At 40.6% G+C, this 26,633-nt stretch overlaps 1 protein-coding gene across 17 annotated transcripts in view; it reads right to left on the bottom strand.

Moving 5' to 3' along the window:
• The window catches only part of Syne1 (spectrin repeat containing nuclear envelope protein 1), a 428,203-nt gene that overhangs the window by 2,808 nt on the left and 398,762 nt on the right, over positions 1 to 26,633 (bottom strand). For 10 of the 17 annotated variants that reach the window (XM_078018867.1, XM_078018876.1, XM_078018866.1 and 7 more), the window contains 13 exons: positions 23,587 to 23,769; positions 23,187 to 23,324; positions 21,586 to 21,777; positions 20,383 to 20,713; positions 18,403 to 18,471; positions 16,351 to 16,493; positions 14,493 to 14,619; positions 13,174 to 13,385; positions 10,709 to 10,909; positions 9,372 to 9,500; positions 7,843 to 8,055; positions 6,746 to 6,838; positions 5,347 to 5,405 (listed from right to left, as the gene is read on the bottom strand). In XM_078018867.1, coding sequence (XP_077874993.1) covers positions 5,347 to 5,405; positions 6,746 to 6,838; positions 7,843 to 8,055; positions 9,372 to 9,500; positions 10,709 to 10,909; positions 13,174 to 13,385; positions 14,493 to 14,619; positions 16,351 to 16,493; positions 18,403 to 18,471; positions 20,383 to 20,713; positions 21,586 to 21,777; positions 23,187 to 23,324; positions 23,587 to 23,769 — 2,090 coding nt within the window. The remainder of the gene's footprint in view (positions 1 to 5,346; positions 5,406 to 6,745; positions 6,839 to 7,842; positions 8,056 to 9,371; positions 9,501 to 10,708; positions 10,910 to 13,173; positions 13,386 to 14,492; positions 14,620 to 16,350; positions 16,494 to 18,402; positions 18,472 to 20,382; positions 20,714 to 21,585; positions 21,778 to 23,186; positions 23,325 to 23,586; positions 23,770 to 26,633) is intronic. The other 7 variants (XM_078018873.1, XM_078018874.1, XM_078018875.1 and 4 more) reach the window with 4 other exon arrangements.

The following is a 26,633-nucleotide window of genomic DNA, read 5'->3' as shown; positions in this document are numbered from 1 at the left end:
GCCTCTTTAGACAGTATCTAATCCATCTCCTAATTTGGGAGATAAGTAGCTAAGGATAGTTAACATTCATACTCCAGATTGCTAGGCAACACTCTTAAGTAAGCATTTATCTTGGATTCTCTCATTTAATCTCACAACAGACCTCTGAGGCTTATTAGCTTCAGTTCATAGGTGATGAAAAAGTGGCTCGGAAAATGAAGCACTTGCCCCAAGTTTACGTAGCCAGCGAGTGGCAGAATCAAGATTTAAAGCCTGGGATGTGAACGACCAGAATATGGACTCTGTCGAGAGCTACACGACTTGTCTCAAGTATCAAGATTAAAGGAAGAGCTCTAGCAGGAACTCAGAATTCCCAAATCCCTGCCCACCACACGCTTGATGAGGCCATGATTTTTTGGTTGGGGATTATGAATTATAGACATGAAGGTCAAATTTATGACCCCACGTATCTCACATGCAGAAGCAAAGAAGAAATCTTTGCATCTGAAGGTATTTTAAAGTGGTTTCTTTGTATCTAAAATGCCTCTAGTCAGAAAGCCTAAGAATATCACACCTATCACCAAATCCTTGTGTGGACACAAGGACATTGTTTTTCCAGGCAGGTGTATAATCATGGGCAAGTAAATTATCTCTCTAGCCTTCAGTTTTCTTGTTTGCAAAGAAACTCAATGCCCTAGTGCCCTAAAATAATTTCAGTCTGACAGTTTTTGCTTCAATGGTTTGTTTCAAAACATCGTGAGAAAGGTGGAATAAGCTACCCACAAACTCTGGATTGTGTTTTTCTTTGGCATATCCTTCCGTTGATGTGAAAATATGATTTGGCAAACACCAGTCACCACTTGTAACTGGCTGAGTTAGAACAGAATGGCCCCATCCTATCTCATTTCCAAATATCTAACGGATTCATTTTCAATAGGAGACAATTTAAGACTTTAGTGATGGACAGGTGTGCATAGAGTTGATAATGCAACCCGCAGAGCGGGAGAACACCTCTTTATCAATCATTAGCTCTCCTGAGCAATGAGGTCAAAGATCAAGATCAAATCAAAGGCTGTTCATTGACTAATTCTCTCCTGAGAAAAACTAGAAAGGTCACTATTTTGGGAACATGGGCTCACATGTTAAGGAGGCTTTTGGTGGACATGGCACATTTAACAGCATCAGAGCATTTTTTATTAAAATGTAATTGGTGCATGACTTCTAATGTTGAAGAATGCCAACATACGGAGCAGCAATGGGCTGAGAAAAGGTCAAAGATAACAGACAGTACCCAGTGACTGTTCCCACAGCTGAATGCTCTTAAAAACATCTAGTCCATCCACCAAGAAAAGTGCCCTATCCACTTGTGGTAACTACCAGTTTCAACATGCACAAATTTGCTTCTCCTTGAGGATGACTCTGTTCTAGAGATCTTAGCACCAGTAGATTAATGATCCCAAAGTGAAAGGGTATTTTTAATATTTATCTATGGACCTAAGGTCACCCCAGTTTTGAGAGTCTTGGGGACTTGTTGACTAATCACTGGTCATTCTCCACTGATCTTACCATGTCCATGCAAGCAAATGCAGGTGGTGTTTAGATAGGAAAACTTAAACATGTGAATGTATTCAAGGAAGGTGATCAATGCAGGTATTTTAGGTAATTCTGTCCAGGAAAACATGGTCTCCTCCTCTACTGCAAATATTTATTTGTTTCTCATTCTTCTCACTCCTTCAAATTTCTGAGTAAATAACTGCCCAGGTGTTGTTGTTTTGTCACTGTCCCCAAATAGGCTATACATGATCTTGCTGCCTGCCCCTTATAAGTCTTTGAAACTGCAGTGTTTACTGCAGTGTTTATTTACATATAAAAATATGTGGCTCAGAAGACAAGTTCCCAGAAGCAATTTAGGACTCCAGTCTCCTTTTATTTCAAACTAAATATTCTGGCTGTTACTACACTACCTCAGGCAGCCTGGGGACTTGTTCTGTGAGTCCCCCTACCCACTGACAGTCTTTCAGTAGAGTGGTATTGTTAACATGTCCGGGTTAACCCGGGAGAGACCCGAGTTCCTACCTGGGTTCACGTGCCATAAGGTTCTTGTGCAGGTTAGATGAGGTAATATATATACAACACTTGGCATGGCACCTAGAACATATTAAATACTAAATAGATGTCAGGAACTTGTCATTATTATCTATATAATGATACCAAGGGTATGTTGACTCATGCCCCTGGGGGTTGGCTGGATTCAGCCTCTGCTTTCAGGAAGCGTTCCTGATTGACTAGTATTGATTTCAAAAGTGTGACAAATTTCTCCAACTGCCTGACTTGTTCCCCAGAAAGACTGGGAAGGGCTGAATCAAAACAGCAAAAGACATACCTCTTGGAGCCTGTCACCTACAGCTGTCCTTGGAGTATGGGTGGGCACCCTGCCTTCAGGGCAAACTGCTTTATGCTGAGCTCTTTGAAAGCTTGGAATAAAGAGATCCCCAGGAAAAGTGCAACAGAAAAGATTTGAAAACAAATTCCACAAGAAACGGAACAGCACTTTGAGCAAGACTTTAGTGTACATGCAAAAACACCCACTGGCTTGCTTAAATATATTTGACCACCTTGGATGGATTTTTAAATGAGGCCTCTTTTCCCTTTCAGTGTTTAAGCCAGCATTTGCCACTCTCATTCCATCTTAATTTTCTGTGCAGAAGGTGCCAAAGACTAACTGTGTCCACGGCAATTCTGCATTTTATAATTCTGAGTTTTCGGATGAAATCATCATTCACTGTGCCTGGACTGCAGAGCAATTATTTTTTTGTCCTGCTGAAAAGTGGAGTGAAATCTTCCCACATGTCAACTTCAACTCATCAACTGCAGAGGTTTGAAGTGGTGATCGGGTTAGAAAATTTTAAGTCCGATGTACGAAAATTGTACCAGATGGACCATCACAAACATTGCTTTGAAGCACATTTCTAAGGTATGTTTACCCTCAAATAAAAATCATGAAAATTATGAGTTATTATGAGTGTGTGCACAGATTCTTTTTTTCGATTTCTTATAATTTTGGTAATTATCTGAAAGCCTCTTACTATTGGTGCAACAAGTATTTTAATGAAAGAAACAATATTATATTAATTATGTAGGCCTAGGACCTAAACATAGTAAGTGTTCAGTAACTACTGGCCTCAATCCCTATGCAGGTTTAGAATATTAAATGAGGACACAGAATTGTCACCATCAAGTCAAAATAAAATATGTAACAGGCTGGTATATTATTTAAACATCAGGAGATATGTAAGTGACCACACTCTCTTCAAATGAACACCTGGGCTTTTTCAACAAAGCCCCTTTTCCTTCTCAGAAAAAAAGTGTGTATCTAAAATGTTCTTGCTGAACTGAGGGCAACATTCTAAACTCCTGTGCTTCAGCGTTAACCTTTCAAATGTGCTGGGCCAGTGCAAGATCAAATGCAAGGTATCTCCAGTTGCAAGGTAAAGGGACACCGTGGCAGCATGGGTTGTGAGTGAAGTCCACTCTCCCCTGGAGCCTCTCTGGTTCACTCTCAGGTTTGGGTGAATCCAAGCTAAAATACCAAGGAGTTGAGAAGCCTGGGAACATTCAACCATAACCCCGTCTGCCAAGGTGTCTGATGAAGGACACCATTCTGGTATTCCACCCTCTCCCGAGTAGCCAAGTGGACATTGTGCCGAATGCTTAGAAAGATGTTAATCAACAGTGCAGGGCAGAGCAGAGCTGAAGGCGTCTTGTGGACGTGGCAGAGAGAAGGTGGCTGTCCCAGCTGCAAAGTCCTGTTAGGAGGTGTGTGGAAGCTCCTGCTACCCTAAGAGACATTAGGGCGTTTGATGTTTCAAAAGATCTGTGGACTGTTCAAAATAACCGAGGGAGTCCACAGATGTGATATTTGGAAACCATAAGGTGACTTCTACCAGTGTTGAATAAGAGGGTAAGAGATTTTCACTTTCTCAGCTCCACCATTTGGTTTGACCAAAGAATTGTTCTCTGGCTTCCTCAAAGGAATGCTATGAGGATATTCTTCATCTCTGCTCATGGCACATTAGCAATGTGTGGGGAGAAGAGAGATTATATAACACAATAATCTGTCCATAGTACACGACTGTCTTTTGCTCTAGGGGCCGAATATCAGAGCCCCCTCAGATGTCCATGATCACCTTCAAAGTACCTAGGAGTTTCTCCAAATATCATTGCTATTATTTTGTTATGGAGATAGGAAAAAAAAGATTCCACTAAATCATCTTCAAACAAAAAGGAAAAGGAAAAAAAATGGTAAAAGGAGACTTAAAACCGGAAAGCATATCAAAATATCAAAATCCTTTCTGCGAGACTTTGATGGACCAAATGAAATAGCCAGTCCTTCAGGCCACAGCTGGAAAACTAAAACTCTTACTTGGTTTACAGTTCTATCTTTCCTCATCCCCACCCTCCTTCCAGGAATTTAGATTCCTGCTCAGTGGAGATGGAGTTTCCAGGGGGACAAATACTTTTCCAATAAACTGCTTGGGATTAGAATACAAAAATAAAGAAAGAAAGAAAAAAAAAAAGAAAAATCCAGCTTCAAGGACAATTTTTTCATTAAAAAAAAAAAGTTTTCTGGGGAAACATGAGCTGATTAGTGGAAAGGCGAAGGAGCACAGACATCACACCAACGACAGAGAAGGCAAAGCACTGCTAACTGTGGAACGGATCTCAGACAAGGCGTGGAGCAGGGAGACCAGCTGAGAGCCCCTCTAGGGAGCACTGCTCCTGGGTCCAGAGGAAAGAGTCTGCCAAGTGTGAGGAAGGTGCGTGGCTGAGTGGGCTGGCGTTTTAGGGCAAGCCAGAAGAGAGGGAGAAGGTGCTTATAAATTTTAAGTGAAGAACACCAAATTAGGACCTGTCATTTTGAGAAGCCAAAACCCACAATCTGGATAAAACAGGAAGATAAAATAAAAAGCTGGGGATGTTAGTATATTTTATGCAGATTTGTGGGTTCTGTAAATGGTAAAATAATTTACTGATTGATTACCTGTCTTATTGTAAAATCTAGAAAGAAAGAGGATGATGAAAGTCTGCCATGAATCAAAAGGTGGCTGTGCCACAGCTGTACTGAGTCCTTGTGGACACTCAGAGTACACTTTGTTGGAAAGGACCAGATGGACTATATGTAGCTAAAATTTGGGTAGGGTCCAGATTTGTACTTTCCTTTTAGAAATACATCTTCCAATTTACTAGGAAAGAGTGTGGGCAGAAATGAGTGAGGCAGACCACGTACAGGCCTCCCTACATCATGGACCATTTTTCATCATCCTCTTGGAGTTCTAGAACAGTGTGGAAACCAGGAGAACAAGGTACCTGCTATTTGGACTGCTGACAGAGGGTCCAGGCTGTGAGAGACTACATTTGCCTCGTGGCTGTTTGCAATGAACAGGGGTAAAGAAAGAAGAATGTTCAGTCCAGGCAAATAAAGACAAGCTACTGATGAAAATCAAACTAAAAGTGCAGCAAAGGAACAACGAACCAAATGAAATGATCAGTACCCACGGATCAAGGAAACTGGCTTTTCTTGTGTCGAAGAAATAAAACGAATTCACATCTACATTATTCATCCTTAAAGAAACATAAGTTGTGGCGTCCACACCACGGTGGGCATAATTTCCCTCACTTTTCATGGAAGAAGCACAAATGAGTGTGCCACTCCAGTGTCTCCGTATATTTACTATAAAATTAGACATGGCCAATTATGTACTTCAAAGACACTTTACATATTTTTTCACCTTTTGGAGCACTCCAACCATATTAATTTTGGATGATCACAGGACATTGTTGTTCATAGTGATGGAGCCCAACAAGTTACATCAAAGCTAAAGTTTCAGTGGAAAAGCCAGTATTCCTTTACATTCTTAAACTAGGATCTACAGGAAACTAGTGAATGTAGTAAAAAACAATCCTAAAACGAATAATACATTTGTCAGCATAGAACATAAGTGTCTATAACAAAAAAAAATTACAAATAAAATCATTACTTCTAAAAACTGAAAAAAAATGGATGAATAAAATCATAAAGCCAGACTAAAAAAAAAAATAACAAAAGAAAAAACAAGCTTCTATTTACACAGAGAAATCAAGGTATAGAGGGTAGCAGGGGCCAAATCTGTCTTTTTGTCCTCACTGTGCTCTGGTGAAGCGGCCCCCACCAGGGCCTTGAGGGTGGGTCTGCTCAAGTTGTTACCGCTTTAGGGCAGAACAGTCACGAAGCAACTTCAGGACCACCACTCAGAAGCCCCTCAGCTTGGGGGACAACAGAACCACCCTTTAGTGGATGCACAGGATGTTCACCGTGCCCACCTCTGGCTCAGGCACTTTGTACGTGGTGGCCCATCTGGATTGGGTGGACACAGCAGTGGTGCTTTGAAGGAAGGAGGCGCTGAAGGGACACAGGAGTACCATTCTGGAAATGGCCACTTGAGCAGAAGCAAAAATAGGCATACATATACTTTTTTTTTTTTTCCTGCATACCAACCACACGTTGAGTCCTGTTTCTTTTTGAAAAACAGAACTGCTGTTTTCCATTCCATAGCACATGCTGGAAGGGCACGCGGCAGGGCTAAGAGCAGCTCTACGCTGGTGACAGCCCTCTCCTGCCTGGGGACTCCTGTTTTGAGCCTGTGGACCCTGTGATAGGCACAAATACTCTCATACCCCAGTGTCCCCCTCCCCACGGGTGACCTGAAAATGGACAGTGAAAAGTTACCGATTTCTGTCTGTTCGGGGTGCTTCTTCCTGATGCAGGACTCACAGATCCCGAGGTGTCCAGATCATCAGCAGAAGACCAGGAGGACAAGTCCTATAAGGGGGAAAGTTCTTTGAGCAAGGCCACAACCCACAGCCATGGCGGCTCTGTCTACACAATGTATTTCCCACCCCAGCCCTACATCGCTTCATCTTCTCCATAAAAATCGGACCATTCCTTGTGAAAAATGGAATCAGACAATTGCAAGAATGGGACTTAACCCTTCCAGTGCACGGGGGCTTTCTGACTGCAAGCTTGGCCCTTCTAGAAATAGCAGCTTCAGTGTTGTTATTGCAGCCTTATTATTTCTCAGTGTCATGGATGTGAATGAGCTGATACTGGCTTGGGAGAGGAAGATGCCTGCCTGAGGCTCACTCAGGCCAGGCCTTGAAGTCAGAAACAAATGAGAGTCATCCAGGAGTCTACCTTATGGAATCAGAGAAAGCCTATTCTTTCTGGCACAGTTGCTATTTAGAGTGGATGGCTCTTTTTCATGCTTATAGAAGGACAACACATTTGTGTGGATGACAGGGTTTCATGATTGAATGTTTGCCATCTCTCCAAGCATTGGTGGGCCTACAAGTATATTTCTTAAAACAAGAATATTACCATGGCACCGTGACTTGAAAAAAAAAAATAGGAAAGATAAAGGAGCAAAAGACCATGTTCTATGAATCAATTGCCATATACATAAGAATTCATGCCTTTCAAGTGTTGAATACAAAACTCATGGGCAATAATTGGTTTGCTCTACCAGGGCTGAATATCTGAAAACGTGTGAATTCTTAACTAAACAAGGGAGAATAAAATGCTGCAGCAGTGGTGGTAATAGGGTTGGCAGCAAACAAGTACAAGACATCGTTTAGATTGAGGAGAATCAATAGTAGCATACTGTCATGAAAAGTTATGAGTCTGCTTTTTAATTTGAAGGCAGGACTTGGATCAGCAGTGCCGGAGGTGGGCATCCATTCTGGTAAGTGCTGCATTTAAAGCCTTTCTACCACAGGTGGAGAGGATGACCTTGGCTTTCCTGTAAATAGAGGTCTGGCTAGGCTTACCTGCTGACTGCTCGACATGTCCAACAACTTCTCCAGATCCTTGATATGCCGACTGACCTCCTTCAAGAGAAGTTTGAGCCGGTTCCCAATAACATGGACTTTTTCTTTGGCTTCTAAACAGTCTGTACCTTCAGCATTCACCAGGAGTTGGCCAGACATGTCTTGCAGTGAGGCCACTCTGAGCTGGGACTCCAACAGCTCACGCCTTATTTGCTAATGTATGGAATAGGAAATATTTTTTCTAAGAATTTGTAATAGCTGGAGTAAGTTCCCAAAGTGAGCAATTATATCTGAGCATCAGAATGATGGGCTCGCACCCAAAACAATGCTGTAGCCCCTGGCCTGTGAATTGGGGACTGGTGTTCTAATTCTGCCTCTGCCAAAAATGCTCCCCAAGGCCTCTGAACCTCTCCGATCTGAGTTCCTCATTGGCTGCCTGGTCCCAGTAAGTGTTTTTATAAGGTTTAAATTAGGTGATGCATATGAAAATACTTACAATGTAAGGTTCATGAAAACGAAACTTTGTCTTTTCAACAGAAAAACAAAACATCTAGATATAACAAAATTCAGGTATGTCTAGGCATACTCTGATATCTCGTCATGATTTTTAAAAAGATACAGGGTGAATCGTCATTCACAGCTTAATGCCAGAGATCAAAGTTGAATAAAAACATAGCTCTTGTTTTCTAAGATCCTTATGGTGCTAAATTAAAAACTGCCAATTCTGCAGTTTGGTAACTCTTAAAAGTTAAGATATAACATTTAAAAAATACAGAAAGCCACAACATGCAAGGCATTTTTCTCCTAATGGAACTCAAATATGCTTTCTAATCATCTATCAAAGTTGCGAAATACAGCATCCTTTATATTGTTCCAAGATCATTATAAGAACCTACCCGGCCTAGCATGGCATAAATTTCTTGTTCAAGAGAGAAATTAACTGTGGAAGGTAATTCTTTTGTTGCAATAATTTATCAATAAATTGTTTAGCCAATAAAAGGAAACATGATTCTTTAAGTCAATTTCTGCTTGAGTTTAGTGCTAGAAAAATATCTTGATCCTTAAGAACTGGTATATTTTGTTTGTCAGATAATGACAGAGAGTGAACGCACTATGTTTCTCTTTAGTTTTGCTCTCAGAAATCTTGGTGCCAAGGTTCATGTTTCATCGGTTCCCCTTAACAAGGCCTGAATCTTTCTATTTTAATTGTTTTATATTCTTTTACAATAAGTCACCAAATAAACTTCTGGGACATCGATACAACATATAAAGCTTAAATTAAAAATAAACATAATTCTTCAAAAAGCTGCCATAATAAACTCAAGATGGTTGAGATTAACACAACTAATTAATGAAAGGTAAGAGTAATACAACTGAGCAATGGCTGAAGTTGGCCGATGTCGTCTTCTGTGCATATTTGTTTCACAAAAACTGAAAACCATAGGAGTTAAATTGGGGACTTCAGTTGGGGTGTGAGAGATTATAATGCAAAAGGTAAATAACCAAGCAGAGGCCACCAGAGTTCTTACCATAAGCTGTTTATGTTGGTCCTGAAGTATCTCTGCATCAAGGCTGGCATCGATAGGGACAATTTCATTTTTCCTCCTGTCGATATTCTCCAGCATCAGCAGCAAACCATGGCTCATTTCATGGAAATCCTACCAAAATATACAAACCATGGATAACCTATTTCCCTAGAGTATATTTCCATTCTTTCCAATGGCTACCACTGGCAAATGCACATTGATTTTAACATCAGACACATGACTCCTTTCTGAGAGATGCCCTGGTGCTGATGATCTAATCTGGAGTTCATCTTCTTACCAAAAGCATCTCAATTATTATTGGGGGAACATTTAGATATTAAGTAAATTGGTATCAAAATATTCAATTTCCCACAGGAAGAGTCAATGCCAATAGTTTGGAAGAAAACAATTCTCCTCTTATCTCTTTTCAGAAAACCTTCCCATGTTTGAAGGCCCAGGCCCAATTCCATCTCCCCACTTCACTCACCCACTTGCTCAGTGGTTCAGCCTGCAGTCAGTGAAGGTCTCCTATGTGCCAGAAGCTGCACTAGGAGTGGAGGCGGTGTGCAACAACAGCTTGGGCACCTGCTTTCAAAGAGGCTTCACCTCCTTCATCATCTCATTGTGCTCAGAATATGACCCAAGCTCCTGGCCAGGACCTGCAGTGCTATGTGGGATCTGGCTCTTGACCACTTCCCCAGCCCTTCTGCTCATTTTCGGACTCCCTCACCATATTTTGGTCAAACTGGCTTCTTTCATGTCCTAAAAGATGCCATGCCCTTTTCTGCTTCTGGGACTTCTCATCCATTGCATCTCCTTCTTAGCAACATCCTTCTCCAAGGTTGGTTCAAGGGACTATAGAAAGCTCCTGACTTTCCTCCCAAAGTGGCTTTCCTCAGTTACTCTTATGACCTACATCCTTGCATTTATTTGTCTTGTTTTCCTAACAAAAGCAGAGGCTACACTGTATCATAGCTGCTTAGTGACCTATCTGGCTCACAGTGGAAACAGCAAGTAACTGTGGCAAGAATGGATAAACAGATATTGCAATATCTTCCTTTGATCTTGAAGAAATAGCTGTGTGCTCAGAAGTATGTGTTGAATGAATGAATAAAATAAATGAATGAGTCAAAGAAGGAAGGGCAGAACTTGAGAGGTGGGAAGAAAATGAGATCTGATTCCTTACACCTCAGTCACGAGTACAGATTCTCCAATAACATGAAAAGTTTGGAGGCGCAGTTATCTCACTCAAACACTGATCTGGGGGAGCAACTGCTCCTCTAAGGTAACTGAGATATGAACCTATGGCTTCAAGTCTCCAAATGCCAAGCCCCACCCACCTGGCACTGCATCAGTGCGTCCTGCAGCAGTCCCCGCCAGTCCTCCAGCAGAGAGCACACACGGTCCCAGCGCCCGTTCATCTGGGACAACCGGTCCTGCAGGTCCCGGCTCTCCTTACTGTCAGCCTGGGTGAACTCAGAACTGCAGAGATTGATGGAGAGGATGATGGCTTTGCGGTGGTCCACGGCTCTCTGAAGCTCCTACAAGAGAAAGGCGGGCAATCAAACAAGGACCCTAATGATAAAAACATTTTAAAATGTAGTTTAAAACTCTGGAACATGTTTTACTCCTATAAAAAAAGATCCATTTATTAAAACTGGCCTTTAACAGGACCATTAAGGAATAGATGATGAGAGCCACTGAGAATGATACTGTAATCACAAGAAATCAATTACAGGACACTTGACAACACGGATAGATCTTTAGAAAACATGATGTATGAGAAATCCAAACCTGGATGAGCATTAATACCTGAATGCACACAAAATCCCACATTTTTCAAGAGTGCATATGAACAAAGAATGACTAGTAAATATTTCAGAATGGTTGCCAAGGCTCTGAGGAATAGGAATGCAAAATCAATGAATAAAAATGATAAATAAAGCAAAATGGAGCTTTGAAGGAAGAAATGATAGCTACATGCAATGAACTAAGGAAGTTATTGAACTTGATTTCTTGCACAGTAGTTCAGCCACAATAAAACAAAACAGAAACCTGGCTCCAACACTTTTGGGCAGCTGGACACCTGCTTTTTTTTTAAAAAAAATCTTGTTCATAAAATGATTAATTTCTTAATTCTAGTTCTCTAGACTAATGGTGCTCAACTTGTGTGCATAAGAATGAAGTGGTGAGTTTTTGATAGTGGGTTTCAGAGCCCAGAAACTGTAGGCACAGGGGCTCACTGGCTGAGAACATCACCACATCACAGGCCATATTCTTGTGAAGATAAAGAGAATAAATTGGGTATTTTATGAGCTAAACAGTTTAGTTTGATGTCACCCCCCCCAAAAAAAATGACTGATTTTTGACTTTGTGCATTTCCAAACAATCTAGAACTCAATTCTAAGAACTTGAGCACATATTAATTGTGGAGTGTCTGGGTGTTATTTAAACATCCACAGATCAAGCTTATGGGGGGTGGGGAGCAATTGTGGAAATCACATCTATCCAGGCTGTATTTTATTATAATTTCTTACTAGTTTTATTATGTCCCTAACTTGACTTCATTTTTCACTTTTCAATGGGTTCTTAACATCCTGGTCTCTAGATTGGAAAGCATTTAATTGTTCCATAGATTTATTTACAGAAAACAGACAGGAGAGAAGAGGAAGGGCTACAGAGGAGGACCCCTTCTGCTTATCACACAGGCTAACTTCCAAGGTCTTATTTTCCTGCCCTGATCTCCTGAGGTCTCAGATTCTGGCCAGTACTTTCTTTATCAATTTTCAAAGGAATTTGATTACACCAAAATACTGTTTAGCTAGAGTAACTTAGGGACTCTAATGAAAAATGCAGTTCAGTATGCAGATACTCTAAATTGCATCTTCCCTCCCATGCTCTGTCCTAAAATTCACAGGGTTGGTGCAGAGACCTCTCTATAGGATGCAACTGTGGGAAATCTTTGGGGAAGACTCATTTATCTGTCTAAAAATTTAAAACAAAATAATACAACCACTCAAAATCAAACAACAGAGATAACAGCCCCAAATAAATAGCATATGCTAAAACCACAGGAACACAAACACAGCACCCTTAATTCTGAGCTTGAAGATTCCGGGCAGAAACATTCTGAGGAGTAGCACATCTGAATGTTCATCAAACAAAACCCCCCTCCAGGGGATGCTTACAAATTTCCACATGAACCCAGCTCAATAGCTTGGACTAAGAAGTTTTCAGATAAGGAATTGGAGTTAAGGTAAGCTATCTGCACACCACATCCTCCCAGTCCCAAATCCAAAGCAGGCGTTTAATCACAATTACTCAAAAGTTTTGTTTTACTGATTATAGTAAAACTATTTTGCCATAACAATATAATCAATTTGGGAAATGAGAACTTCAAATGGTCTTATCAGGTCTCTTACAAATTCACACAAATACAATCTTGGAAAAGGTTTCTTTCCAGCTATGGATAGAGATATGCATGACTATGAGTATACTGATATTGCCCATATAAAGAGGTTAAATAGGTCTCAGAGGTGCCTGGATCTTTCATAAAACTTGAGCTATTTCTTAAAGTACCAATTCATTATAATATGGTCCTTCTTTCTGCTCTTCCAAACTGCCTTTATGAAACACATCAATTTGGGACGTATGGGGCCAAGAGCAGCATTTTTGTTCATTTTGGTTAGATAGTTTCTTCTGCTGCTCCATGAGGATAAAACCATCAGAGCTAGCAGTTTCTGAACAGGTATTGGCGGGTGGTGGCTTTCTGTTTGGCTGCTGAGGGAGAGGGAGAGGTAGCTACCTTGAGCTTTTTGATTTGGAGCTCGATGGTCTGGATGTCGGTGCTGAGCTCCAGGCGTTGGAGCTGCTCCAGTTCTTCCTCGGTCTCCCCCAGCCAGGCCCAGATGTTGTTCAGGTCCGAGTTGAACTGCTGCCACTTCTGGAGGTTCTGCTTCATTCTCAACTCCTTGCTCAAGGCCTGGGCCTGTAACAGCTCCCATCGGTCAATGACACCTGGCAAGACATGCACAGAACAGTGAGGGGTTTCTCCACCTATGACATTTAGGGAATGCTTTAATCATATGGTGGTGTCTAACTTTAAGGAGCAACAGAAAGAAAAGTGATTCTGCTGGACATTTCTGTTGTCATTTGTAAACGACAGCTAAATGGGTCCAATTTGTGTTCTCCCCATTTGTTTTTATAATGATAATGAAGTAAAGAAAAATTAGCTATACTGTGAAGAGCTTTATGAAGAGATGAGCAGCCACATGCATGAAGAGATCATTCCATTCTTTTTTATACTAGTAAAACTGTAACACACTATAATTATATATAATAGTGGAATTCACTGCTACACATTCATACATGCATACAATATAACAATGTGATTTGGTCAATTTCTTCTCCAATACTTCCCCTATCTCAATCCTCTTCTTTCCCCTGCTCCAACACCCTCCTGGTTTCCTTTTCTGTTTTCATAAGACTCTCTTCCCTATTTTTTCCTATAGCTTACAGATACAAGAGAAAAACATATGACCCTTGACTTTTGAGTCTGGCTTATTTTGCTTAACAAGTTCTATCCATTTTCCTACAAATGACATAATTTTATTCTTTTTATGACTGAATTATATATATATATATCTTTTTTTTTTTTACCCATTCATGCACTGACAGACACCTAGACTGTTTTTATAGTTTGGCTATTGTGAATTGTGCTGCTACAAACATGGGTATGCATGTATCACTATAGTATACTGACTTTAATTCTTTAGGATAAATATGAAGGAGTGGTGATATGGGTCATATGGTGGTTCCATTCCTAGTTTTTTGAGGAACTTCCATACCGGAAATCCTTCTGTTCTTGGTTCCTTCTTATAATAGACTCTGAGAGCATACTTTTAAAAAGTTGACTAGCTACATCAGAGATAGTTCATTCAAATAGAATAGGAAAACCACCACAAGGACCTTCACCTCCTGTCTCTGTCATGGGAGAACAGGAGACCCTGGAGAGTTCTCAGGACAGAATAGAAGGAGGCTGAGCAGCCCAGTAGAACTTGGGTGTGACAAAGTGCTTCAGGATCTTCTTTTTCGCAATGTCTTGAATGAGCACAGTGCACTCACCAGCTGTCTGGGTCTCAGTGCTGTTCAGGTTGACAAAGCCAGGAAAGCTGTCTTCTTCCTCCTTCAGCTTGTGCTCCAATCTCCTCACTGAATCTATGCTGCCACTGCATTCTCCCAGCAGTTTCATCTGTTTAGACATAAGAAACAGCCCCCTATCACCAAAGCTCTCACAAGGACAAGAGCTTCCAGAGGAGACCCCTTTGTACTTCCGGGGGAGGGCAGTGGCTGTATCATACTTTTCTGTGCCACTTTACTAAAAGTAGGCATAGTTTAAAACCGTGCTATCTCAACAAGCGATAGATATGGAATGACACAAGAAAGCTATGCCTTAAAGATTTGCTCTGCACGCATGATTGGCAAGAGAAGCCCTTGGATTCTTTTTTTTTTAAAACTCCTAAATCAGAACAGATTAAATTAATCTGGGACTTAAAACCAAGAGCCTCGGTTGGCAAGGCAATATATAATTTTTGGCAAGTTGCTCTCTGTTTTTCTTTGTCAAACTGAAATGTGGAAGCACCGATGTTACCACAAATCTCATGAGAACGTTTCTGAAATAAATAATTAAAATACTTAAAAGTATAAAGCAATATTAAAGTCAGTGTTTTACAAGGAAGTTTAAGCAATATTTAATAGGTATCGAGGGACTAAATTCTAAAATCAAAGGAAAAGCTGCCAAATCCATTTTAATATCATCTACAACATTCTAATATTAAAAGGATAAATCACCTCAAGGCATTCTTGCTGTATAGCTCATAACATTATCTCTTACAGCCCTTAAAACAGATAACAGTGCTGTTGAGCTACTTTGATTACTTTTGACTAAGGATAAGTACAATTTCAGTGATGTCAGCATAATGATTAAAAATTATACATTTAAAGGCAGGTTTTACTATATAGAAGTAATTATAAGGACAATTAATATCAACATTTATTACTAGAACAATTTCCTTTCCTGGTTTAAAAAAGTAGTACATGTGAATTATAAGTAGACTAGGGAAACTACTTTTTCTTTCTTTTTACTAAGTAGTCTTTTAAATGTGAAAGAAGATCTGAAGCAGGTAAGAGATTTACCCTAAAATTATCTTGCTTAAGTATGTGGAGGAAACAGGTCCTTTCTCTGAGAAGAATTACTTGATGAATAACTGAAGCAGGATGAATTAAAATTATGAGAGATAAAATACATAGCTAATTGCTGCACAAATAAAATTGGTGATATACATAATCCCTTGATGTCTTTTCCCAAAATTCCTCTTTTGAGTCATAACAATTGCAATTCCTTTCTCCAAAATGAGCACACAAAGATCAGAGGATGGGCTGGGGGTACAGCTCACTGGTAGAGCCCTTGCCTAGCATGCACAAAGCTCTGAGTTTTATCCTTAGGAATCCAAAAAAAAAAAAAAAAAAAAAAAAAAAAAAAAGAACAACAATAGAAAAACAAAGATTTAAAAAAGATTCCCAAGGTCATTCAGTGAATCAAAAGCCCAGGAAAAGAACTTTAAAAAATTCCATGTTAGTAATCTATTAGCTAAAATCTTCTTTCAAGGATAACCTTGATTCAGAAATTATTAGCTGAATTGGATAAATGCCTAATGACATTTGGGAGCCAAAGCCTTTTGTTGCATTCAACTAAAGGATCTTCCTAAGTGCTCAGTGTAAGGAACAGGCTGGTTATTAAAGTGGGCTCGGCTCTGAAAACAGACCAGGTTCTACTCAAACTTTAAATAGCAGGGCTTTGTTCTGCAAATCCACCTTCAGGAGTTCAAGGACACTCAGAGCCCTCACAGGGCACACAGACCGTTCTATGTCACTGAACTGTGATCCGGGTGCAGGTCAGGAGTAGGGTGGTCAAGTTACTCACATAGCCTTTGTAGCTGGAGTCCAGCTCTGGCCCCGTGGGAGTTTTGCTGCGAAGAATATTTTCAGTTTGCTGCATCTGGAAGCGGCTGTCATCCAGGGCTTTGTCCAGTTGTCGGATCTGTGACTCCAAGGCGCTGCGATCTCCTGCAGTGCCAACCATAAGAATGCTCAGTGGCCATGCTGTTATACTGAGTTCAAGTTTAACATTCAAGGAGAAGTTTCAGAAGTTATTTCAGCTATGGCAGCATAGAAGGGGTGTGTCTGGGAGTAATTATAAAGCAAATTTAGTATTACAGTGCTGGTGGGTTAGATGTTTAAGGGGCTAAACCAATGAGTGTGCTTCCCCTGAATGCCAGCAGCTGGACATTGAAAAGGGTTCTGCAGTTGATTCTGAATAACCTTGAGTGTCCACTTCCTCTCCCAGCTGATCCCCTGTCATCTGAATGCTGTAGACAGTGGAAGGCCTTTCTGAAAGTCTGAAATGGTGCCCTGGCACTCCTCCGGAAGCAGGAGGCAGTAACTTCCCTGACTTTTTCTGTGGTCATTTACTAAGTAGAGGGTATTGCACTCTCTATCCTGCCTTTCTGTAGCACAGGAGACCACAGTGCCACTGAAGGCCCAGGTTGTTGGGACAGTGCATCATTTAAGGAACAAATTCAAGTTAACCAGGAAAAGACTAGCTCAGAATAGACATGGAGACATCAAACTAGCAGTGATTTGCTTTTTTTTTTGGGGGGGGGGAGGGTGGGTATCGAACTCAGGGGTACTTGACCACTGAGCCACATCCCCAGCTATATTTTGTATTTTATTTAGAAACAGGGTCTCACTGAGTTGCTTAGTGCCTTGCCATTGCTGAGGCTGGCTTTGAACTTATGAGCCTTCTGTCTCAGCCTCCTGGGCCACTGGGATAAGGTGTGTGCCACTATGCTGGACAGTGATTAACTTTGATCTAAAACCTGAACAAAATGAAGAGAAAGTTAAGATTTAAGCACATTCATCTAGGCAAGGTCTTACTTATTGCCTAGGTGTTGGCTGATTCTTCTCTTAGAGTTGTGACATACTATGCGTGTATGCATTTGCCTGTGTTTGCACTAATGAATTTTTGTGTGTGTTTGTGTGTGTGCGAGTGTGTGTGTATTACAGTCTTTCAAACTGAACAATAATACTGATCATCAGAATGGAGCTGGCACAGGGTGAAAGCAGAAAAAATATTAGTAAGCGCTATTAAATTTATTTATTTTTGCAAGAGAAGCCCTCTAAGTACACCTGGGAGAGGTCTCTCACTGACAATTGCTGAGAAAATAACCCATTCAGCAATGTCACCTCACTTCCTGTTCTTTTGCTTGTCTTTAGAAACTGATGTGCAAATTAGTAACTCCATGATCATGTCACTGTTATCCCAACTGTCCCCAGTTACTGATACTGAACTACCATTTGTCTAATGCAGTACTGAGCAAAACCAGTTCCATTTTTTTTTCTTTAATTCTTCTTGTTTCAAGAAGAGATTATCCTTTAAGAAATCAAAGGCTCAAGAGATTGTGGAACACATTTTTCATTTCATATTATTTTACAAGACTCCTTAGATGAAAATGATGGATTTTTAGAGCTGAAGTCTTATTTCACCCTTGTCTTATATGGGACCTCTGAGATGAACAGGTTGCATGGAGAGTGTGCTGGGTCATTCACCCAGCTAGAGGTAGGTCACAACCCTCAGAAGCTGGCGCTGCCACCATCAAGTGGAGTGCCAGGGCTCAGTGCTGAGGACTGGCTTTCCCTCTCAGGTTTCCTGCTGTTAATGGGCATCCGAGGTCTGCACTTAATGAGACTGATTATCATTTGACAAGCCGAGAAGTTATTTCATTGCACTTGATTACTGAAATTGTATTCTCGGTGTTGGTCAACTGGCTGCTTTTTTCTAGCGCAGTGGGGATTGAGGGAGGTTGTGCCTTAGCATGCTTGAGCCCGGAAGCTGTGAGAGATGGAGAAGCTGTGCTAAGAGAGGTGGCTGGTTACAGCAGGAGACAGGAGGCTTGCTCTGGCTTTTCATGCCTACCAGAGGTATCTCTGATTGCATTTTCTGTGAGTTTTACATAGGCCTCAGGGCTTTCAGGGATCACTACATCTGCAAAAAGAGCACAGTCTAAGTTGACAGCTACACTGGAAACCTGATTCCCTGTGGCAGGAAAATAACTTTCCTGGGGAAAAAGAGGTAGTTAGTTATTCCAGACAGATGGCTCCTGTGTGCACAGAGAAAGAGTGTGCACATTCATCAGACACTTCCAGAAATGAATCCTACTAAGAACTCACGTTGAAGGACTGTGTTTTTTGAGCTGGGCACTGTTTTAAGCACTCATTTTTTCTCCCAGAAACCCTACAGCATGACTGGTAGTATTATTTCCAATTTATAGATAAGAAAACTGACATCCAGTTTAATGAAGTTACATATCAAAGTTTAAACAGGTTTTTTAGAGGCAGAACAGGAATTTCAACCCAGATTCTAGAACAGAACTGACCTTTATTTTCTCTATGTAAACCACATATGTAATTCTAGAGGTTTAATAGCCATGGTAGAGAGTAGTAAGCAGATGAAATTGACTTTAATGCTATATTTTACTGAATCAACATATCCAAATTATGATGTAATCAAAATAAATATTGATGATATTTTACAACCTTTCTTTGTAGTAAGCTTTAGAAATTGGTGTGTAAGTAAGTGCATTTTCCATTTACAACCCATCTCAATTTGCACAGTCACATTTCAGTGTTCTGCAAGTCATGTAGGTGGCAACATTTTAGATGGTGCTGATTCTGATGACATATGCCTAGCTAGCTAAGGGGCTCTGGTGTCAAGAAAATGGGAATGTGAGAAATCATTTTTGTTCTTAGAACAAAGTCACATGCATTGGGAATTCAGATGTGAATCATCAGCAATAAACAAACTTTTTAGGGGACTATGAGATGCACTTTCATGTGCTGTAAATCAACCTCCAATGATTTATTCTGTTTTTACTCATCTTCCATACCATGAACCTCCTTCTCTATCTAACCCCCCCTTCACTCTATTTCCTCCTTGAGTTTTTGACCTTCTTGTTTTCCTCTAGACAGATTTCTTGTGTGATTCCCTGTATTCACTCAGGGACAATTACCATTTGCAAAGTGGATAACTAGCTCATCTGACTTTCCAGGTCCTGAACTTCAGACCCAAGCATCAACTCCCAGATCACGGCATCAGGGATTCTTCAAACATCTCTAAATCAGGCCACACACCACCCGCACAGCACATCCCATCTCACTGCTGTGCCTCCCTTGCCCAGTTGTTCCAAAACATTTTCTCCCTTTTGTGATACTCAAAGGGTAGGATCACCCACCATGTTTACATCAAGCCCCAGTCAGAAAACTGTCTCCATCTGGTGGATGGAGGAGTCTTCTCCTCCTGGTTTCTCACCTCCTTTAGTCTTCCTAGACCCAATGCTTCTTCCTTAGTTCAGACCACCATGCTGTCTCTGCTCTGGATTATAAAACATTTCCACCTGGACTCTCGTCTGCCCAATATGCTTTCCTCCTATAGAATCTAGTTGATCCAATAGGAAACTATGCATCTGATGACCTCTCTCCTTAGACCCCGTTGGGGATCCCCACTGCCTTCAGGGCAAGAACCAAACTCCTGACATGGTGAACAGACCACTTCACGACTAGGCGTTTGTCTTTCCAGGGTCGCTTTGTCGACTCCATGTCACCTAACCTACAGTCTTGCCACTCTGGGAAAACTTGAGATGTCCCAGGGCAAGGGGCAGAGGTCCTCTCTTCACCTCTGAACTTTGCCATGTCCACCTTACTGACCGATACTCATCCTTCTGGTCTCAGCTTACAAGTCTCTTCCCTGAAGCCTGTGCTCTGAACTGCAGGCCAGTTGCCCACGACTGCACTTCCTAAGCCACCACAGGGGCATCGCCCCCGAGCCTCAGATGGCTCACCGCATAGTATCGACTCTCATTTATTCCCCTCCAGCTGGCACACAGGAGGGCTCCCCTACCTGATAAGCCAACAGCTCCCCTGAGGTAGAATTCCTTGTCTTCCTGACCCTCTTCATCCTCAGAGGGCAGAGTCCTGGACACGGCAGACTCCAGGTCACGACTGAGGTCATAGTCATGATCCCACTCCAGGGGGATGGAGTCCACGCTGGCCGGGGTGTCCCTTCCCGACCGCTCGCTCCGGAGGGGCTGGGGAAGGGAGAGGGAGGGGTTGGAGGAAGGCTGCGGGGAGAGTGCGTCCGCAGAGGGGTCCTGCCAGCGCAGGTCCGAGAGAGCAGCAGAGTCATCGAGCTCCAGCTCCCGGTCAGAGAGGTCATGCTCATCGTCTGGCAGCTAGAAGGGAAGTGAAGTCAACTCTGTTACTGCCCTCACCTCTCAGGCTCCACCGCTCGGCAAACCTCAGCACTGGAGCCCAGAGGGCCACACGGCTACCGCGCAGCAAGAACAAACTTCCCGGGAGCAAGTAGATAAGACTCTTCTGGTCACTTAGAAAAGGCCTTATAAATCAGTCTAGACAAGCCTCCATTTTATTGCCAGCAACATGAGAGTAATATGAAAGTCAGTTTCAATTATGAGAGAAAATTAAATAAGATGATGTAAACCAAGGTCACCTAGCACTGCACCTGCTATACCATGGGTACATAATGCCATATGTTGGTAACAGAAGGAAATCACTAATAAAACTTTAGCTTCCCTTTTGGCCTTATGTGGCAGCTACAAAATACATGACCTCAGAGAAGATTCCCAACATCCTAATAACACCACCTCTGCAGATGAGATGTGTTTATGGTTGCAAGTAGGAAAGCAGAAGAACAAATTCACCTAAACACAACCTCATCAGCTGAGCCACTATTGACATGGCTCACTTCATCTCCCTATTTCTTCTAGAAGCTTCTTGGTCTTGCATAGAAGATATGCACTCAGAACTTTTTTCAAATCTTTATATTAACTCACCTAACAATCAAATAAATCCTTTTACAAGGTCGTTACTGCGAGGAAATGCGTTTCACAGTTGAGGAAACGGAAGCAAGAAAGGTAAATACTTGCTCTAAGTTTACAGAACCAGCCTGTGTCAAAGCTAGGACTGAGCCCAGGTGTCTAGTTCCAGAGTCTGGGCTCGTATCCTCCTCACTATTCTACCATATCCCACATAATAGTTCTCTTTAGATCTAATGGCCATGGAAGAAAAGGGTAATGTCACCTACAGGCAGGCGGATCAGCTTCTTGTGGTATCTTTCCACGCGCCCAAAGACCTCCTGGCAGTAGCGACGGAGCTCGTCCAGTTCCTCTTCGATGACTGCTGCATCCAGGGGCTCGCTCTTTTCTATCAGCTGCTCCCCTTGGGCAATTATCTGCTCAATCTTGTTGTGGTTTAGTGAAATTTCCTGCTGGAAGGCCTAGGGAGCACAAATCCAATGTGATTTTTTTGTTGTTGTTGTTGCTCTCACTGATATAAAACAACAACTACACATTTCTCATTACATTAGAAAAACATTTTTCATGTAGGGGATGTTAGAATTACTGTGTATGATGACAGGCCAAGAGGCTATACCCCTCTAAATTTAAACGTAAGATTTCAAGTCAGATTAGGAGGCAGAAATGGAAATGTTAGAAAAGATCCTTTGATATTTAAATTTACCAACACAGACAGTGTGGGTAGAAAAGAGGGGGGAAATATTTGCATCCATCATCAAGTTAATAGCTCTGATATTAACTTGACCAATGACCCCATCTGCACATTCTGACTTGTATCACGTGAGGTAAGTCATTTGCCAACCATGACTCAGTGAAGCTATCTGAATCCTCCTCAGGGGATTCTTTTTTTTTTTTTTTCAGGATGTGAGTGTTAAAGCATGAAGTTGGAAAGATTCTAAAAGCAAGAAATTCTGATCTATGTAGTTGGAAAGAGTTAAATCACTGGCAAAAATTTAAAGTGATAAATTTTAGTTCAGTAGAAGAATAAATAAGAAAATTTCATAAGCTTCCTGGACAATTGTTCAATTTGTTAAGAACATTGCCTTTTAAGGAAATCCTTAGACCTAATCTACATCCTCACATTCGAGTTTCTAACCAGCCACTCTGTTTGCATTATACAGTGAAAGATACAAAATATATTTAAAATTAACTTGTCCTGTATGAATGAAGAACATATGAAATAAAATACTAACATAAGAAAGTCACACTGTTCTAGAACATGGAAGTCAGCTAAACTATTTGTAAGTCCTAGAAACAAAATAACAAGAGAGGCCCTCTGAAACCCGGCAATCAAGCTACTATTTACAAGTATATATGTTAATGGTGGTTGTCTCTGGCTAGTACTCTTTATTTTGAATATATTTTATATTTTCTAAATTTTTTCACAATCAAGCAGAATACACACACACACACAGTGTGTGTGTGTGTGTGTGTGTGTGTGTGTGTGTGTATTTGGTACCAGGGATTGAACATACATGTATGTATATGCATATGTATATGTGTGTGTATGTGTGTGTGTATCCAGGGATTAAACTCTGGGGCACTCAACACTTAACCACTGAGCCACATCCTCAACTCTATTTTATATTTTATTTAGAGACAGGATCTCACTGAGTTGCTTAGCAGCCTAGATGTTCCTGAGGCTGGCTTTGAACTCATGATCCTCCTGCCTCAGCCTCCTGAACGGTGGGGATTGCAGTCATGTGTCAACATGTCTAGCAAGAAGAACTAATATTTTAGAGTTCTTTGTTATATCCTCACAAAAGAATCTACAAACTCTTTCTTTTGTGCTTTCTTCAAATTGATACTTTGAAAATAATGTATCTATTACCTTGAGCTGCTTTATTTTAGCTTGAACATCACACTCAGAAAAATGTTCAATATTAGTGAGTTGTAGATCCATCTCTGTTAGCCAGACCAGAATGCTGTCCCGCGCAGTCTCAAATTCCTCGCGCTGGCTAATGAAATGCTGGATGAGAAAGGAAGAACATAGCAATTAAAAAGTCCATGCCAACATGCTGAGGTGGCACAGCCGGTTCCAATGTCTTTCTGGAGAGTCATTTTCTCAACAAGGAAAGAGAACCCTGGGAACCTTCACTGGATCGCTGCCCCTACTACCCTCTTGCCATCCCAACCTTCCCCCACCACTGAGATCCTGGTTCAGGGTTGTGCTCAGAGGGCCCAGCCCTGTCCCCTGGGCCTCTTAGTCTCAGAGGAGGCATAAGGGAAACCTTGAGTCTGCGCAGGATGGAGGTGACACGCTTCTGCAGGTTGTCCCATCTCTGGTTGCCTTCGTGCACCATCTGTTTGAGGCTACATGCGGAATCGGTGCGATTCTCCCTGGCCAGGCGACGGTACTGCTTGTTGATCAGCTCCAGCTGGGTCAGGCTCTCATGGACCTGTCGCTGGAAAGCCTAAGACCACAGAGAAGATCAAAGTCAGTGTGGGAGATCAGTGAAGGACCTTCAGCCACGGCTCCTGGCTTTCCCACAGCAGGGTCAGAGAGGATGGAAGTGACGCTACCACAGATAGAGGGAAAGGATGGTTTGTATTGGAGGTGCATGTCCCTGATGAAAGCAGAGTCATTGATCAGCCTAGCTTAAGGAAAGGCATGAATCAATCAAGAATCTGAAAGAAAATGGGAAATACTAATAAATCAATGTATCTGTAAATAAATATACATATAAATTTATGCACATATATTCATATGTGTATATACATACACTATATATATATGTATATGTAGATATAGGCATATAAATAAACACATATGCATATAATATGGCTTTTAAAATAATTAACAGTCTGAAAACAAATTTTCTTATCAAACAAACCAAGTATAAAAGTATATATATATATGGGGAAATGTGAGTTGGCAGTGTTCAATAATTCTAGCATCAATACTGAGAAAAAATATCTATAACAGACCTATTTATTTGTGAATTATGTAGTTTTCTAAATACTCAGAAATGGATTCAATTCTGGTGTCCATTATGAATAAAATTAAAACCACCTTTTGTGGAAGGACCTCTAAATGCAAGCTGTTTCCAACTTTTCAGAAAAGCACTATAGTAAAACACAAGTAACTTTCCATTTTAAAAAAATTTTGGAACATCTGTTGTTCCCAGTAATTATTCACAGTTTTTATAAAACATGTTAGTGCTGGTTACTATTTAAGTCATGCTACATGCCTTTTATAGATTCTGCAGTTAAATACCTGGCTGCTCTGTTGCTACAATATACAATAGGCCAAGAATCATTTGGCCAAAATAAAATGAAGCTTCTTTTTCCGAATTTATTTGTATGATTTATGACTGATTTTTATCTTAGCACTAGACTAAAAACTTTATAATTATTGAATCAGACTGTACTCATCTAAATTCTGAAATTCTATTTTCCTTGGCTCTTCATATTGTTTGCATGGTATCACGTTTCTGCCTCGTAAATGTTTTCTTTCTGAGAGTTGTCTTAAGAGCCTCCAACCCAGTGAGTCTAATCAGCACTTCTATAAAATTTTTAAGTTATTTCCCCAGTGAAGAAAGTGGCAAGGCAGGTTTGGCTTTTGATGTTACTAGAAGTCAAGGTACTGCTTGGCCACTAGGTTGGTGGTAAAGTACCCAGGGGAGGCACCCCAGCACATTCAGGTCTCTCCCAATATTTATGCAATGGAATAGGCTAAGGATTGCCCTTAAGCAAAATTTTCTTTTTGTGACTTATTTTCATATCTTCAAAAAATTTACTACACAATTGGTGATAAACGATAGCATCAATCATTAGAGGAACTGACTATATGGGTAACTTTCGCTGTAAATTCAGAGTTTAAAATAGCATCAAGAAGGATCTTAAATATAATCTTCTTTGTAGTATAAGCCAATTATATGGGTTTTGACCTTATTGAAGCTGAGTGCAATAAGACTCAGGACAGTAGCACTTCCAGTAGCACGGGTCTGCATCAGGCTGACCTGAAACCTACTGTCATTTGCTGTGGCTTTTTACTAGAAGTTTTCTAACGAAAAACTTTTTTATATGGGACATTTTTTTTTCCCCCTGGAATTTAGTGGGATAGTTTTGTATAAATCTAGGCAGAGCAACTCATTTATTTCGCACAGTAATTGAACATTTTTATAGATTCACCTAGCTGTTCATCTGACTCTTAGATTGTAACCCCACAAGCATAAAAAGCAAACTTTGTATTTCCTGTCATAGGCCTCAGTAAATGCCTGGTTAACTGATGTTGGAAAGTAAAAATGAACCCTCCTGGACTTGGTTGGATTTTTAAAATCTTATTTCTAATCATTTTGAAAAGGTTGGGGCAGAATTAGCAATGATAAGAAAGCATCAGAACTGTCCATTCTCAGCATATATGAGTATACATCTGCTTATCAGTGGGAACGAAAGAGAAAAGAAACTCTAAATTAAAAAAAAAAAAAAGAAAAGGTCCAATTTAGGCTATGTCAAGGCTCTGTGAAGATCAGAGACTGCTGAGAAGTTAGAGTTTTGTGGTACTACAGTGATGGAGTAGACTCAAGATTATGCAAACCAGCGAGGAGATGGAATCAACTACTGAATGATTTATTTCTTTATGAATATTATTACACTACTGCTATTTTTATCTCCATGGAGTTAAAAAGTCTTGGTGAGTCAAGAGGACACTGGTCTTTGTTGTTCGATTAGAAAAGAGTTATAATGAAAGGAATGGGTGGGGGGACAGGAAATAGGAAAGATTGTGCAATGAATCTGACTTAACTTTTCTATATACATATATAAATACACGACAGTGAATCTCCATGTCATATACAACCACAAGACTGGGATCTTAATTAGAATAAGATGCATTCCATGTTTGTATAAATATGTCAAAATATATTCATGTATATCTAAAAAAGACAATTTTTTTAAAAAAATAATTTTTAATTGTTGATGGACCTTTTTTTAAAATTTTTTTTTATATGTAGTGCTGAGAATCAAACCCAGTGCCTCATGCATGCCAGGCAAGCATTCTACAACTGAACCACAACCCCAGCCCCCAAAGAACAAATTATTAAAAATACATTTTTAAAAAGACCTGAATTATAATAAAAATGTCCTATTCAATTCTGGATCCAACCCTATCTTATCAATGATTAAAATTACTCATATGTGTGCACATGCATTCCAATTCAGTAAAAGAAAAAAATTGAGAAAGAACATTTAGAAGGTAGATTTTTATAATATAGAACACTACCACATTGTAATTTCAGAAGAGATGAGTGACTGAGAAGAATTTTGAAATAAAAAT

Source organism: Ictidomys tridecemlineatus, chromosome 8, assembly GCF_052094955.1.
Source record: "Ictidomys tridecemlineatus isolate mIctTri1 chromosome 8, mIctTri1.hap1, whole genome shotgun sequence".
Classification (NCBI taxonomy): Eukaryota; Metazoa; Chordata; class Mammalia; order Rodentia; family Sciuridae; genus Ictidomys; species Ictidomys tridecemlineatus.
Note: the sequence above shows the minus strand (reverse complement) of the source record. Positions and strands in the feature narration are given on the sequence as shown.